Raw genomic sequence first — 17,856 nt, forward strand, 5'->3', positions numbered from 1 at the left:
GTATGAAAAAGTTGTCATTTCATTTTTTCATGCATCTGTTCAGTTTTCCCAATATCATTTATTGAAGAGACTATATTTTTTGTATATTTTTTCCTACTTTGTCATTAGTTGATCATATAGGCATGGATTTATTTTTGGGTTCTCTATTCTGTTCCATTGATCTATGTGTATGTTTTTATGCCAGTACCATGATGTTTTGATTACCATGGCCTTGTAGTATAGTTTGATATCAGGTAGCATGATACTTCCACGTCTGTTCTTCTTTCTCAAGATTGCTGTAGCTCTTTGTGGTCTTTGTAATTCCATATAAATTTTAGGATTATTTTGTCCTAATTGGTATTGGTATTTTGATAATGGTTGCATTGAATTCGTAGATTGCTTTGGGTAGTATGGACATTTCAATGATGCTATTTCTTTTTATCTTTGAGGATGGTATAGCCTTCTGTTTATTTGTATCTTCTTCAGTTTTTTTCTTTATTGTCTTACAGTTTTTTGAGTACAGGTCTTTTACCTCCTTGGTTAAATTTATCGCTAGGTATTTCATTGTTTTGGATTGGTTTTTATCGCTTGCATAATTCCTGGGAGACTTCACAGGTGGTTGTGTATGTCAGGTTTGCTCTTTTCATTGTTGAGTAGTGTGGAATGATATACCACAGTTACCTGATTTAACCACAACCTGTTGGAGAACAGCTAACCTGTTTCAGTTTTTGGCTGTTCTGAATAAAACTGCTGTATACAGGTTTTTCCATTTTTCTGGGACAAATACCCAAGGGTATAATTGGTGGGTTCTGTGATAAGTACATGTTTAGTTTTATAAGAAACTGGCATATGGTTTTATATTCCAAGCAGGAATGTGTAAATGATCTAGTTTCTCTGCAACTTCACCAACATTTGAAGGTATCATTATTTATTTTAGTCATTCTGATAAATATGGAGTGCTATCTCATTGTAGTTTTAATTTTCATTTCCCTGATGGCTCATGATGTTGAACATCTTTTTCTTATGCTTATTTGTCATTTGTATATCATCTTTGGTGATCTTTTGCATTTTTACTCCTTCATTTGCTGTTTTTGTTTTTTCAGGCTTGGGATGGAGGTGAAGTTGCTGGTAAATTATCTATGAAGTTTGTTATAGTATACTTAGGTGGGAGGAAACAGATCTGCTACTGATATAGATAATATTGCTTACTACAGTTCTCAGCTCTGTGTTAGAGTCACTGGAAATACAAAGATGAATAATGCAAGAATATTAGTCTTGAAGTTCTAAATCTATCTGGCACTTTTGGAAAGGGAAACAGAAAATATGTAGAAGTCTGTAATTTCTAAATGACTTCAAGGGATAATATTTGCATGAGTATCTTAAAGGTGAACACAAATGATGGAAAGAGCCCGCAGGCCAAGGATTCAAATTCATTTAATATGAGTTAAGTATGCAAAAATGTCTTTGCACATAGATGGTTTCCTAGAGCAGGGAACTGACAACACTCCCAATAGAGGAGTAACACTCCAGCCTTCAAATCTCAGAAAAGCACGCAGCTGCCGGTGAGAACGGTGACTGGAGTGAGAGCTAACAGGTTCCTCAAGAAGTTTCTTCTGTCACTTCTCCCTTGGGCCTCCTAACTCTTCCAGAGAATTTAGATCTATGTCTAATTGAACACCAGTTCCAAGTACCTGGTGTCAACCCCAGCACATGCCTGAGTACTTAATTTGAGTTTGGACAAAGAACGTTCTTTCCAGGAATTTTATCCTCCCTGGCAGGACTGAATCTCAAGCAGTCTATTTTTGTAGTTTTCTGCAGCAATTAAGGACTCCAGTATTTACTTAAGAATTGGACAATGATCGTCTAAGAAGAGAAATAGCTCAATAGAAAAGTATAAGGAATAAACACACACACACACACACACACATACACACACACACAAATCTAATTTTTGGTAAAGATGCATTAAAAATCAATGGGAAAGATGGACTATTAGAAATCATCTGGGAAAAATTTCTACCTGACACCATAACAAAAACAAAATTTAGATGGATTAATGATCTAAATGTAAATTTAAAAACATGTGCATGTGTGTGAGTATGTGTGTAGAATAAAGGAGTTTAATATTTTTATAAATTTTAAGGATGAGGTGGGAAGTAGCCAGAGGCCTTTTAATGAAGACAGGTACAGAGTAACTACATAAAAGTAAAATAAATCTTTATGATAAAATGTACAAGAAACAAAGTTTTAAAAAAAACTGAGTGAAAATATTTTATATACATACACACACATATATATATGTCATATAATCTTGCACACCTCTGTTTTTCTATGGAGATGGGTATATACTGTTAGGTAGATAGATATCCAATAATAAATTATCATTTTTGATATACAAAGAATTTATATAATTTAATAAGAAAAATAAAAATTAAATATCAGAAAAATAAACAAAGGATAAGAACATGAAAATCACAAAAGGATACAAATTACCAATAAACAGATGAATAGATGTTCACATTCACTAGTAATCAACAAACTAGAAATTAAAACAATGACATTTAAAAACTCATCGAATAGACAAAAATTTAAAACACAAATAACACAGTATTTATGGGCTATGGGAAAGAACATTCTCATACATTTCTGCTGGGAATTCGTTTTGCTGAGGACAGATTGGCACTATCAAAATTTAAAGTATACACACCCTTTGGACAGTAATGCCTCCTTCAGGAATCTGCACCATAGAAAACAGAGGTGCGATAGAGGATATATGGGCTAAGAAATTCATCGCAGCATTAATTGAGTAGCAGGAAGTTATAATCAACCTAAAATATCTAGCAATGTGGAAATGTTAAAAACAAAACTATGACATAGTCACACAGTGCAATAAAATAAAACCATTAAAAGAAGAAGCAAAATCTATAGCACTGATGTGGCGCACATGGCAGGATGTCCATGAGTGCAAAATCAAATCAAGAACATATGTATACACAGCATGATTTAACTGGTGGTAGGTGGCTGGATGGGTGATGTGTGTATGTGTGTGCATTTATTCATACACCAAGAAATTTGTTTAAGTGGAAAAATACACAAATGACCTGCTAAGAATGGTTACAAATCTGAAGTATAGAAGTGCTAGGTTGAGAGAAATTTTATTTTTCATTTTATGTATTTATGCAGTACTTGCAATTATTCTGTATCACAAAGGTGTAATGTTTTATAATGTTGAGAAAGGAAAAAAATGATAAATGCTAAACAACCCAATCATTGACCAAAAAGAAAGAATTTGGTTAAAAGAATTGCTTTAAAAGAAGGTATAGATACCTTTGCCTAATGCAGATTTAAATAAACAAACAGAAAAACCTCTTTCTTGCTGCTGTATTAATTTTCTGTATTTGGATATTTATCTCAGTGATTTCTCTCTGGCTATTTAATTCATTGTGTTTAACTGATAGGGTCTATGGGAGTTTAGTGAAAAACTATTTTGTAACTATCTCCCTCCAGTTGTGATTTATCTCCCCCAATGAACTGCTGGTGAGTGGGGAATTAGTAAAGCAGATACAGATCTGGAGAGTAGTGTGTGGCTTTACTTATCTCCGCAGGGATCCTTATTTCATATTGATAAAGCTTGAATTCCTTCCTGTAGCTCTTTCTGATTGTTCATTGTCGCAGTTACTGTTGTAATGAGAGGTACAAAGAGCCAAACCAACCTGCTTCTTTCCTTCTACTAAATTAATTTCAAAGGAAATTCTTCAATCCAAGTAAATAATGAATGTGGGTGGAATCAGATTCTGACTCAACATGTCCATTTAATTGCTTCTAAACGTTTAGATACATTCTTAAGAAACCTTCACACATCATTAAAAATTCAACCAGTAAAGAATGATGGGGTGAGACATGAACTGGCTCTAGCCATCTTTGCTCACAAAACCCCATTTTAAGTTGGCATTAATATTTGCCTTCTCCTCTATTATTATAAATCAAGATTTATTGTAGAAATATACCAAAGACAGCACAATAATAAAACAAATTCAGCACAGGTTTTGAAATGTACCTAACAAAATCAAACTCTTGCAAAATAACTTTCTTATTCAAAATGGAACTGGGAATTGTTCAGCACACAATGAATCATCCTTTGGCAAGTACAATAGAATCTTTAGGGACATTTCACAGCCTCTTGTTCAATTGTTAGGATGTTTTTAGCTTTCACAGGTAGGGAAGAAGGTTGCTTGTATAGCCATCATCTTGTTGCTAAAATTGAACAGTAAAGATTTTTCAGAGTTGCTGTTGTAATAGATCTTTTTGCTTTTTTTTCCCCCTTCCTGTTTCTATGCCCAGAGCTGCTTTGTCTCTCAAAAGCAATCTGGAATTACTTAATGCTAATGTTTTCTGGTTTTACTATTTACCCAGGACTCAAATGATAAACATTAATGTGGGAAACTCCCTTTTTCTTACCTCATGGTTCTATATTTATTTAACTGTTATTTCTGCAAGAAGAAAACTGCATCTTTCTCCAGGTTAATGGACTCCTTTTTTATTGACAAACATTGTGTTTTTGCTTTTGCTTTTTTTCAGGAGGCTTTAGAGTTACCCCTGGATGATTCTGAAGTGACTGAGGCCACAGCAGCCACCGAAGTGATTAAATATGAGTATCACGTCTTGTATTCCTGTAGCTACCAAGTGCCTGTGCTTTACTTTAGGGCAAGCTTTTTAGGTAAGACCATGTTGGAAGCTAAATGTAAATTCATAACATTTACATATTAAGGCAGAAAGCAGACTTGGAAAATTATTCTTGAGAGGAAAAAAAATAGAGTTAAAAATAAGAAAACTGTGGGTGAGGTAAGGTTTTACCAGTAAATTTTCTCATGTTTTAGAAAGAGTATCAGGACTTCAGAGTGAATGATATCATCCCAGCCATAAGTCTGATCTTCAGATTCTTGGCCTCCTGCCCAACGTTGACTAAGCCCCCTGGCCCTTTTTGCTTTACTTTAAACAAGTAGGAACAACTTAAAGCTACAATGTTTATTTATTTCTTACTTTACAGTAAAAATTTCTTTCAATCCTAAGCGATCCCATTAACACGAAGCCCCCATGCCTTTCCCCCCAAATGCTAATAATTGCTTCAAGAACTATTTATCAATGAATTTAAGCTATACTTAAATACAGCACTGATATTTCCTTTGGCCATCTATACATCTCCAGTGCCTTCACTTCCTGCAATGCTGTTACTCAACTCATTCCCCTTGCCAAGAAGGTGGAACACTCTGTCTCCTCTGAGGCCTTTGCTAATAAAGCTTATTTGATCAGCAACCACAGAGTCCCCACTCTGCAGCGCAGCCGTGACTTTCCCCTTCATGTCCTCCAGCTAAACCGGGTCAGCGTTTCCAGGCCCTGCCAGCCCTGGGCTCAGGGACAAAAGGAGTCACCTCCCCAGTCCACCCCCTACTCTATTTCTCCTTCTCTATCTGGGCTCATCATCAGCCTTTTGCATTTTGAACAGACTTCTAACTTTTTCTGGATAGCTAAGACATCTGAATTTAGCCAGTGATATTTTATTTTTAATTAAAAAGTAGCTTAAGCTGCTTTGAATGTGTATTTGGTAGATTTAATCACTTGCTGCCTTATATTGTTTAATGGTCTCCAATTTTGCGGTGTTGGCGGTTTAACAAAGCACTTAGGATTTAAAACACAAGAACAAATTCTCATAGGCTCCCTGGTGAGAAGACTTTAATCTGAGGTGCAGTTCCTAAGAACTGACAATTTGGGGTAAATCTTCAGCATGGGACATGGGGAATTGAGGACAGCGAGAGTTCACTACTTCACAAACTCTTGCTGCGGATTTATCCATATGATTATGACAGGACTTTAAAACACTCACTTCTTTTTGTAATTCGATTTGGTTTGGAGCCCAGAGGTTAGAGGAGGTTTCTTGTTAGTGAGCTGTGCTCTACTAAAAAGTAGGAGGAGATCCATTTGTTTACCAGGGGGAGGAACATGTCTTTCTTGGTTTTGGTTTGCAGTGGCTCTTACCTAGGAGCTTCCAGATTCAAAGATATGTCGAGGCTGTAGGTAGAGGAAATAGGACACTACTTCTTCAATACTGTACTTTCATATAATTAGTATTCACCATAAGCAGTTAATCACCAGAGAAGAGCTCCCAGAGACAAAACAAGTTGTTTAGCTTGTCAGCATTAGGGAATTGGAGGTGTTGAAACATGACTGCTTCTCGCTGGAAGTGGGTCTTGCCGAGGCTGCTGGATGAGCTCATACGTGTGCTTTGCTCTTATGTGCCAACAGCTCCCCTTACTGCATAGCACGGTAATTGTTCCTGCAAGTCCAATTACATTTTAATGAAATTTGTGTACTTCCTAAGATCTTTTCTGCATGTTGCTTTTCCATTTCTTAAAAAAAACCACACACACAAAAACTCTAGCATTCTTGGATTCTATTTATATTCTTTTAAGATTTCCTATATTATGCTTAATAAAGAAAAACCAAAACAAGTCATTGGTTTTCTGCAGAAACACTCCTTATTCTTCCCCCTCCCCATTCTGTGCTATATAGAATAAGTATTAGAAATGCTTTAATTTCAGAATTCATTTAGTGCTTGTTCAGACACATTAAAATATCAAATTTAATCTTTGGAGGGCATACTGAATGTTTTCTTGTGGAGAAACATGAAAAACAGTTCTTTCCTTTATCATAGTCTAATGATTTTTCTCTTTTCCACCTAACTTAACTTAATGGGTGTTCTAAAAATGTATCACCCTTTACTCTGGAGTCATAATTTTTCATTTATTCCCCTCAATCTATTCCCTTTTCCTGTGATATCTGATTTCTCTGGCTTTTCATCTGTTTGTTAAACAAATCTCTGTCAGTGTGGTGACTAGATTCCTAGCATCTTCCCCTTATTCCAGGTCCAGATTTTTCTTTGTCTCATTCTAAAAGAGTTCGACCTAGAAAGGAGGATGACTATAAAATTTCTCGCCCAGGGGTCTTTTTTTTGTTGCTTCAAAAATAGTTCAGTTAGCCTTGTTTTTGGCAGATATTTAGAATTTCTTTTGCATTTGATTGCTATTAAAAATTAGTTTCTCTAGCTTGCTCTTAATTTTCTTCTAATACCGCTCTTTTTTAGGAAAAGCAAATAATAAGTATTTCCATTTCAACTGATAGTACCTTTTTAAAAATCAACTGGCTTAGATTCCAGAAGAAATCTTTATTTTGTTTCTTGAGATGCAAAGCCATTGGACTGTAATTATCTCTTATTTCTTTATATTGTTGTGTCCACTAGGCCAACTATTGCCTAAGACTCAGCTAACATGCCACTTGCTCTTGTCACTCCATGACATATTGTATCAAATCACACATAACATATCACATTGCATCATATCATATATCATGTTACAAGTTGCACCACAACAGACTTATTTACTTGTTCCCTGTTCCCTATAAAATGGTAAGCTAGAAGTTAAAGTTTTCAGTTAAAAAGAGAGAAGAAGAAAATTAATATTGGGTACTTACAAAATGAGTAAGACATTTTGATACCCACAATATCAACTGTGGTTCAGTATCAGCAGGTGTTTATTGAATGAACCAATGAGGAATTTCTAATCATTTGTGATGGTGCCCTAATTGAACTGCTATGGTGTGTTTATATGGGAGGAATTAATGCTGTTGTCTCCAGGAGACCCAGGACCCAAACCACCTATATATTGTTACTCTTTAGTCTGATATTTCTCAGAGATTATAGGATTAGTTGACTAAGGAGAATGAAAAGTCCTGAAGACTCAAAGGTGGGCCTCCAAACCAACAGAGCAGCTGCCTTGCTTATATTAACACTTTTTTACTTGATCTTTTATGCAGACAGCTATGCTGAGACAGATTCTGCTTCTGGGTGCCTCTCATTTCTACTACGTGAGTCTACAGGAGCTCAGTTTTGTAGGGGGTAACATGCATTTACAAGAACACATATGTTCTTTCCATTGTTCCTTTCCCCCTGATTACTCTTGTCATTATGGGTTTGGGAGAGGTAGTGGGACATACTTAACACCATTTATTATCCAGCAGTGGGTGAGAGGCATTTGCACTTCTGTCAAGTAGTAATAACGAGCCTTGAATAGTGCTTTGTAGTTTCTGAAGTCCGTTCTCACAAAGCACTGATGTCAGTGCCCACTGGTTGTTGTTTTTTCTTTCCTATTTTCTAAGTACACAACAGTATTTTAAATTATTTGTAACATGCCAAAGGCTTCTATCTACTCATTATTCCATCACCTTTTAAAGTCTCATCTTCCCTTTTAGGGACATGGCTTTAGTCAAAAGCTGATGGAAAACAGAAACGTGGTAAAAACCTTACATATACCTACTGGCTTTGACCTCACTACAGTTCTAAGCTCATATATTTTCCCCATTTCACTGACATAGCTAGAGATTTCAATATTTCAGCTTGAATTCTGATTTATTTCTTCTTTGTTCCTCTTTTTTTCCTTTGTTCTCAATCTCTATTGAAAAATAGACCAAGTGGTTCTTCTCATTTTCAAAATAGTTAACTCTTGGGCTGACATATGGGTTCTTCTTGGGAACCATTTTTGACATATTTCTTTAATTAGTCAGATGAGTTGCTTTTGAATAAGGAAGGAAACATTTCTACCATTCAACAACTGAATGTCTGTTCTTTCTGTAGATCCATTCTATTATTGGTCCAGGGAGTAAGGGTATAGAATTAAAAATGTAACCCAGATATTTTATGTGGAAGATCTGTCCACTTGTTATATGCCTGAAGGATGCTCATGGAGAAATAGGGCAAAAGAAATAGCCAAAGAATAATTTCTAGGAGGGAAACATTTCTCCCATTCAACAACTGAATGTCTGTTCTTTCTGTAGATCCATTCTATTATTGGCCCAGGGAGTAAGGGTATAGAATTAAAAATGTAACCCAGATATTTTATGTGGAAGATCTGTCCACTTGTTATATGCCTGAAGGATGCTCATGGAGAAATAGGGCAAAAGAAATAGCCAAAGAATAATTTCTTCTCAAAGGCAGCATGAACCAAACTAAGATAAAGGCCAGCACAAAGGACAAATAATGGAAAGTTTAGGATGAGAACAGTGCATCACTCATCAAGGAGGAGGAGGCAGAGGCTTGTCCATGCTTTGGAACAAGAGGAGGCCTTTGAAATGCAAAGAAGAGAATGATAGGGACACAGGAATAATGGGGGTTGGAGGAAGTTAGAGAATAAAAATAAAATCCATACCTCTGTCCAACGACCTGCAAGGGAAGGTAGCAGGTTGGCTTTTCTGAAGAAACTGGGAAAAGAAGCTGGAAAAGGGGAGAAGGGCAAGTGCCCAACTGTAGGCTGGAGGGAATGTGGCATATTTGGGGGAGAGGGAGAGGCCAGATTGCAGTAGGGTTTTCTTAAGATGAATTGTGGAAGATATGGTTGAAAGGTATTTGAGATCAAATTATGGATGAGATCATGGATGGGAAGGGATTGGATTGAAAGAGACTGAGCGGAAGTGAATGGGACCAGAGGAGGGATTTCCTACAACAGAAAATATGACTGAGTAAAACAGAGGAATAAATGAAGATGAAAATAAATCATGGAGAATGAAATTTTAGTAAAATGAGTTTGGCTCTTTCTGTATTGTTAGCATTGTATTAAAATTTTTAAAATAATAACCTCTTAGAGAAAATGAGATAGAAAGAACATATTTTCAGGGAAAAATTATTATTGCCAAAAGAGTGAGAGTGAAAGCAGCTTGTTGAACAAAGTAAAAAAAAAAAGTAGATTAGAGAGGTACTTAAAGATTGAGGCAAAAATGATTCTAGTTAATTATTACAATGAGCAGAAAATAGAAAATAGTTTGACAAATGATTTAATTTAGAGTCTTATGTGATTGTAGAGATTGCTTCAAAAAGTTCATATATGCCACTTATATTTATGTAAGTAGTTAGTAAATCTAGCCAGACATTGTAATGAAATGGAACATGAATTTGGGCAGATTAAAAAGAGATTCTAGGGATTGAAGTGAAATTTGAAGAGCAAGCAGTGAAAGTTATTAAGAAAAATAATGAAAATTTATTTAATTAATACAAATATACTCAAACTGAAAAGTCGAAATAATAGAGGAACTTTAATGAAAAGTACAGTATTTGTTCAATCATGTAAATGTTTGAAACATTATGGGGAATTAGGGTAGAAGTAGGATGCTGGGTTGGAACATATGATAGGAAAAGAATCTCATTGAAAAATCAAGCCCTGATTTAAAAGTGTGTTAAAGAAAAGGTGTCAGAGAAATGTGAAACAAAACTGCAGGGATCTATGTTAGTATAAAACACCACATACTCCTGGCTGGTGTGGCTCAGTGGTTGAGTGTCGACCTGTGAACTAGGAGGTCATGGTTGGATTCCCCGTCAGGGCACATGCCCAGGTTTCAGATTCGATCCCCAGTGGGGGGCATGCAGAAAGCAGCTGATCAATGATTCTTTCTCATTGATGTTTCTCTCTCTCTCTCCCTCTCCCTTCCTCTCTCTGAAATTAATAAAAACATATTTTTTTAAAAAACACCACATACACAGAAAGCAACACATTTTAAATGGATCCCAAGGCCAGAAAGAGGACATGATTTATTCCCTTACTTGCAAGAGACTATACTTTCGCTTTCCTGGATTAATGTCTGTTTGTGGTACTGGAAGAAACATTTATTTGCTTACTCTTGGAAAAATCAGCCCTGTTTGAAAAATCTATTAAAACATACATGACTGCCTACTGTGTGCATAGCACAAAAACTCATTAGCCTATTTTAAAAATATGCTGAAAAAAATCACTGCACAGCTTGAAACTAGTTTACTGCTTTTCTCCTCCTTTAAAGTCATAGCGTTATTCGAGTTCATGTACTAGGTGTTATGCTGAGAAAGTGGAGACTGCATTCTCCTTGGGTTGGTGGTGGAATAGGGGTAGTCAAGATGCAGCTACAGGCGTAAGAGGTCCATGTTCCGGGAGTAAGGAGGTATGAACAGAGCCAGAAATCCAAAATGCTGAGTGCTGGGGTGTCAGACCAACAAGCTGGATCAAAACCTCGGGATACTTTGAATAGGACTGAAAGTAGAATGTCTTCTGCTTTAGAACCAGCAGCAGACGCAGTGTTATGTACCTTGTGGTGTGGTCCTCAGAGTCCTGATGAATAGTGGTATCTTAGAATTGATGTCTGGGGTGTCCTGTGAACCTAATGTTCTCTTGGGACATTTTCTGATTTCTCAAGAAGGGCTTGTATGTACTTCTGCCAGGTTAAGTGTTTAATTTAATTTAAATGAGAAGTTACAGCATCGTGCATTATTATAGGTTTCTTAACACAGTGTATGGACAGTTTCAAGTGACTCAAAATTATTCCTCTTCGTGTTGTATGCTGGGCATTTTTCTCATAAAAATCTATCTATATAAAAGGCTAATATGCTAAGTGTCCTTCCCACCTTCTGACTGGTTGCTATGATGCGCATTGACCACCAAGGGGCAGACGCTCAATACAGGAGCTGCCATGAAGCACACTTACCATTTATAGAGAAACAGCAGCGTGGACCTGGCCAACAAAGCAACACTTGGCTTCTCTCAAGAGGGACACAGGCCCCGCCACCACCCCAGAGCGACACCCAACTAAATTGTAGCCGACACTGTCAATGCCCCATGGCCAGCCCTTAACAGTCGCTGTGGGTACCGGGTAATGACATCACATAGCAAAGCCTGGCTTCCTCTCCCTAGTGACGACTAGCCTCCTTGCAGTTTCTTCAGCCCAGGAACACAACTTGCTTTATAGCCAGGTGCAAACATTTTATACTTTAACAAAATGTCTGTGAAGTGTTTTCCCGTGCCTCATCTCATTTGATCCTCACAGAAGTCCTGGAGTACGTAGATAGGAATCAGACTCAGTGGAATCCTATTTTCTTTTCATTAACTGGAAAATGGAGATTTAGAAAGCTTAGAAACTTGGCCTGACTGAAAAAAAGTAAAAAATGGTGGAACTTGAAAATGACTTCAGGTTTTCTCACTATGCAGAATATAGTCAAACACTGCTGCAGTTGCCATTAAATATTTTATCCTTTGTTCTCCCTGCATGATCTACAATAATAATCTGCTTCGTGTTGATATTTACTGCTGTGTTGCTGACAATTACCTGAAAGAGAAGTTGGGGTGCTTCACTGGGCTGGAAAAAATTTAGCTAAATCAAAAAGCAGGTCTAATTAAGCAAGTTTATTCTATACATATAAAAGGCCTGCTAAGTTGACGCGCACATATGTGATACATATAAAGCTCTCGCTGGCGCCAGTCGCACTTGTGTGTTTCCATCTGTCATTGTTGATCGTGAATTTGGTTGACACTTCTATTATAGAGAAAGGGCGAATAGCGATATTAAAATGTTTCCTCTAAGTAATTTCCTTTCAATGTGCACGAATTCATGCGCCGGGCCACTAGTAGATTATAACATTCATAAACTTCATCATGTGATTTAAAGACAACTTACATTTATTTTCTACTCAAAATTACTAAGCAAATATTTAACATTTTAAAAATTGGGGCTGATAATTTGGAATGTAGATTATTAATAGGCAAGAGTTTTAAACCATTTATTAGGACAATATTAGTTAGGTATATTTGGTGGCAAATAATTGAACCCAACTATGATAAGCAGAAAAGGACTTATTGGAAGGTTAGATCATAGAGTCAACTGAAGGCATTAAGAATGACAAGATGAGGAAATGCCTCTGTTGGGCGTTAGTGGTGCAGAATGGGGCTCTGTCTTCCATTTATTTTGGAATTTCTCTCCCAAATTGGAAGTATGTTTGAATACTGAAAATCAAATATCCATAGTATTTTCATCTACTTAATACCATGGGGTTTGTATAAGTATGAAGTTCTTAAATATAATCTTGAAACACTTAACTAATGAATTTCTCATCATGATTGTCGAGTCTTTATTATTAGTAGTAATAGTGCTAATTACTCTAGATTATTCATCTATCCATTCACTGGAAAATGTTTATGCACAAAGCATGAAGCAGTTTTTGGAATGCAGGGATGAGTAAAGGAAATCAGAGATGGATGATGCCCTCAGAGAGCTTTCAGTCTAGCAAGGGGAAAAAGCCAGGTCTGAAATTCACTGTAACAAGAAGAATATGAACAAGAGAGCTAAAAATTGCCACCAGGCAGAGAGTAGATTGGTGTTTGCCAGAGGCTGGAGGATAGGGAAAATGGGGAAATGTTGGTCAAAGGGTATACGTTTTCAGCCCTAAGATGAGTAAGTTCTGGGGATGTAATGTACAGCATAGTGAATAGTTAATAATACTGTATTGTATACATGAAAGTTATTAAGAGAGTAGATTTTTTTAAAAAGTTCCCACTACACACACACCAGAAAAAGGTAACTATGTGAGGTAATGAATGTATTAACTAACGTTATTGAGGCAGTCATTTCCCAATATTTATGTATATGAAATCATCATGTTGTATACCTTAAACTTCCACGATGTTATATGTTCATTCTATCTCAGTAAAGCTGGATTTAAAATAAATTGCCACCAAGGCTCAAAGGGCAGAGATTACCTTGAGCTGGAGTAGTCAAGAGAGGCCATGGCTGCTGGACTTGGGATTTGTCCATGCGGTGATGGAAAAGACAGGCCAGGCCCAGTAAGAAAACCAGGAGAGGCAGAATTCTAGAGACTGCTAGGTCAGGCAGTGTGGGTGGAGACAACTAGTTACAACAGCAACAAGGTCAAAGATACAACTCACGTGTGTGTATCCCTTTATGGTTTACCAAGAGCTCTTGGGTTCGGAGACATACATTATAATGGCGAAAGTGCAGGGTCTGGAGCTGGAAAGCCTTGGTTCTGATTCCTGGCTCTACTACTTACTAACTCTATGACCTTGGGGGGACATATTGAACTTTGTTTCCTTTCTTTCATCATCTGAAATTCACTGTAACAAGAAGAATATGTTAAGGACCACAAGACAGGTAAAAACTGCCACCAATTTGAGATAACAATAATAAGACCAACTTCATAGAGTTTTGAGGATTGTGAGCTAATACATAAAATGAGGCTTGACACATAGTACCTTTCAACAGTGCTGGCTGAGTTATGTATCTTGATCCTCACATAACCTTGTAAGGTAGGAACTGTTATTATCTCATGCCCAGGTGTAAAAATTGAGTGCTCAGAAAAGTTCAATGATGCATTCAAGGGTACATGGAAAACTAAGGAGTTGAGGCTCAAACTCTATGCCCCCCCCCACATTTTTTTTTTTACTGCATGACGCTGTCATTCAAATAACAACTAAAACTTAAGGAACACAAGTCAATTAATTGATGCCATACATAAGTAAAAAGAATCTATATTTGAGGAATTTTTTATTCATATTTCCTAAGATTAAGAGAGATACAAAATGCTAAACAATGTATGTAGGGATAAATAAAAATTGCAGAATTAGCCAGCACAGTAGCTGATATGAATGCACATGAACAATTAACACTCATTTCATATCACAATGTAATTTTCTCACTGAAGCAAAAATGAATTTTCCCCTTTGGTGGAGCATCATCACTGTCTTACTGTGGAGTATGACATGAATTTTTATATTCTTCAAGCACTCTTGGAGACAATATACTGAATAATGGCATATTTCATTGTGAAAAACCCACTCTTTTTATTTCTAGTGACCACATTCAGAACATTATTCTTAAACTTACTCTAAATAATTTATACTTTCTGTAATCTTCATTTCAGGAGTTATGAGCCCTAGTGAAACCACGCACAATAAGATAAAGGTTACTTCAGTGTGCTTGTACTGGAGTTAGGTAGTGCTAGTGAAATATTTCACATTGTTATTTGGTTCATGAAAACTAATAACCTTGAGAAATTTAATTTAGAAAGCTGCACATTTTGAGTAATATATAGATCACTTGACATGTAGGTTATTATTCAATCGAGAGATTTTATATGAAAATGTTAAATTAAATGCTACTGGCAGTTGCTAAAGATTGTACTTTTTAATTATTCCATTTTTCATCCAATGTCTCTTCTTGTTTTGTCATTGACATTTTAGGTTGTTGACAGAACATTCCTTTAACTGAAATGTGTAGTATCATTTCAGGTGATAGAGACACATAGTAGGGACGCAGTAAATGCTTATTGTGAAATAAATTACCTTAATTTACCGTGCTCACTTTGTGGGCTACTTCTGAAATTGTTTTGGCTTCTGTTTCACTTTTTCAAGAATGCAAGGGATTATACTGAGCTTCTCAGCCTCAGTGTGATTAATGAGATTTCTAAACATGTTCAAATTGGTGCTATCGAATATCTAGGGTCTGAAACTAGAGAGTTGTTGATTGAGTATGCTTATGTCTCCTCTGACTGAGGCCAGACAGAAAAAATAGACTCTCTTAACAGGGCTTAAAGTTTCTGATTGAAGATATTTTGAACTGAACATGAAGGCATATGATGTGTTACATGAGCTTAAGCAAGTACTTGTTTATGCCCACATTTTAACTTAAGCTAAAGGTTTGTATATAGACAGAATAGATACAATATTACAACATTCTTAAAATGTCTGCCATATTTAAGCTCTATTTTGTGAAGTGGTTCTTTATATGTTTGACTAACTCAGTGCAATGATTTCATTGGGATTTCTGAAAGCTCCATTTTGTTTTTGGAATAATTAGCCACAATCATATTTGAATATATTTTAGGTGTCAGTAGTGTATGGCATGGATGAAGATATTGCTGATTAGGTTAAAAAAATTACTTGGTGTATTAAAGAAGGCAAAACTAACTCTTGTATGTCTTTGATCATGAAGGTGTGAGCTATGACTAAGCAAACAAATGATGAAGCCTCAGGAAAGGAATCCACATTATCCTTTTTAAAATCATTTTTGTTGTATCTGTATGTGAGAGAGACAAAGCTATATTACCCAGATCTTCTACCGTGTAAATGGTCAGCAGAAACTGGAGAGGTTGACACTCTTGTCAAGGTAGCTTACACACGCACTCATTGAACTACCATTAATACATGTGTTTTAAAATGGTTCTGTAAATGCGATAGAGAACAAAGTCACATCTATTCACAAAATACACTGTTCTCTTCATAGCAACTGGTAAGTAGCACTCTTATTAACATGCATATAGGAGTGCCATGCATTTTTTATGTTTTGAAATTATTCACTCCTGTGGTTGTTATTCTAAGTTGACCAGATCATTTTTTATTCCTGTATTCGAAGGTATTATATCTTCCCCCCCCCCTAAATTTAGTGTTGTTTGAAAACTTATGGCACATCACCTCAATTCTAGCATCAAATCTGATGACAATATTCTATAACCTTTGTTTTGGGTCTCTCCATATTGTTGCTGTGCTGCTGACCAGTGCATTTGGATGGCTGTTCCTCACAGAGTATGCAGGGTTTTGACAGTGGGAATATCCAAACCACCTACTTCATCCTTAGATTGTTGACTAAAAAATATTTTCAGGAATAAAATTAAAATCATTATTGATTAGCCGATATTAAGCCAGGATTCTTCTCCAGGTCTCCAAAGCCGTCCTCTGTCTTAGAGGAAATAAAGCTAAGGAAGGCATTCTTTCATTGGCCACTTACTCAGTGAATATTTATGAAGCATTCGCAATGTGCGAGAGGCTGAGAACACATGGCGGACTGCAGTGGGAAAGGATAGATGCAGCCTCTGCCTTCAGAGGCAGCGTGGAGTAAGGAGCAGGGAGAGCATGGAGCTGTGAGTCCTGAGACTTGAACTCCAGCTCTAGTGCCGTCAAGTACTGGCTGCATCATTTTGGCAGATGCATATTTCCCAAGACCTTAGTTGCCTTATTTATAAAACTAGTAAGTGTACCAGCTCTAACATTCTATTATCTTATAACTTGATTTCTTCTAACTTCGACATCTGAAAATTATTTTGAAAGCATGTCATCTTTTTATAATTTGATTATTTCATTTGCTGTTTGACACTGAAGTACTTAAAATCCTATTCTCCTCTTCTAACATAAACACACACACACACACACACACACACACGGGAATGTGCATATTTTGAAGACGTGTAGTGCTTATCTTAAGGGCAAAGTTTGGCCCTACTCTGTAAATGTGTTCAGAAAACAATATAACACAGATACTGAAGGCAGCTTGTTTTTAACTTGTAGCTAAACATGACATTCAAATGTTAATTGGATGAATAAATCTTGTTCATTTTACAGACATGGAAATGTCAATGGAATAAAACTATTTATCACACGATAATGGTCTCCTGCCGCCAGATAAATGCCAAGATGAAGATACTTATTGAAAATGTATCAAAATATTCTATTGCTATTTATTGAAAATAAAGGTTGAGGAAAAGTTCAACTTTTCAGGTCAAACATGAGAAATGCTCTGCCTGTGGTATTAGTGTATTACTATATCAAACACAATGTGCGTAGTATAGAAACATAGGAAAATTCTAAGAAATAATGGTCTCTAAAGGACTCTTTCAGCTTTGAGCATTACTGGAATAGTGCAATGGGGGCTGGGAGGAGACACCTAATATTTATTTAGCTCTTATTAGGTATCTAACATAGTCCTGAGTGTGTTCACTGATGTGAGCCGCATGAGAACAAGATTTTAAAATAATTACCATCCTCATTTGCAGCCACATAGAGAAGAAATGCAAACACCAGGATTCAAATTCAGCCCAGGCTCCAAATCTTTCTCCTGACCTCCACATCTCCAGTTATACCCTATAAGTCTGAATACAATGCCTTTAGTTTAGTTTTGTTTTTTAGTAGATTATCCCCCCAAGTTTTGTTGCATTTGGTAACCAAGTATTTCTTTGTGTCTAATAACTTACTA

At 36.3% G+C, this 17,856-nt stretch overlaps 1 protein-coding gene across 2 annotated transcripts in view; it reads left to right on the forward strand.

Moving 5' to 3' along the window:
* ATG10 (autophagy related 10) overlaps positions 1 to 17,856 on the forward strand; it is a 192,833-nt gene that overhangs the window by 122,261 nt on the left and 52,716 nt on the right. For both annotated transcript variants that reach the window (XM_005858107.2, XM_005858108.2), the window contains one exon: positions 4,558 to 4,696. In XM_005858107.2, coding sequence (XP_005858169.1) covers positions 4,558 to 4,696 — 139 coding nt within the window. The remainder of the gene's footprint in view (positions 1 to 4,557; positions 4,697 to 17,856) is intronic.

The sequence above is a fragment of the Myotis brandtii genome, unplaced genomic scaffold (assembly GCF_000412655.1).
Source record: "Myotis brandtii unplaced genomic scaffold, ASM41265v1 scaffold115, whole genome shotgun sequence".
Lineage (NCBI taxonomy): Eukaryota > Metazoa > Chordata > Mammalia > Chiroptera > Vespertilionidae > Myotis > Myotis brandtii.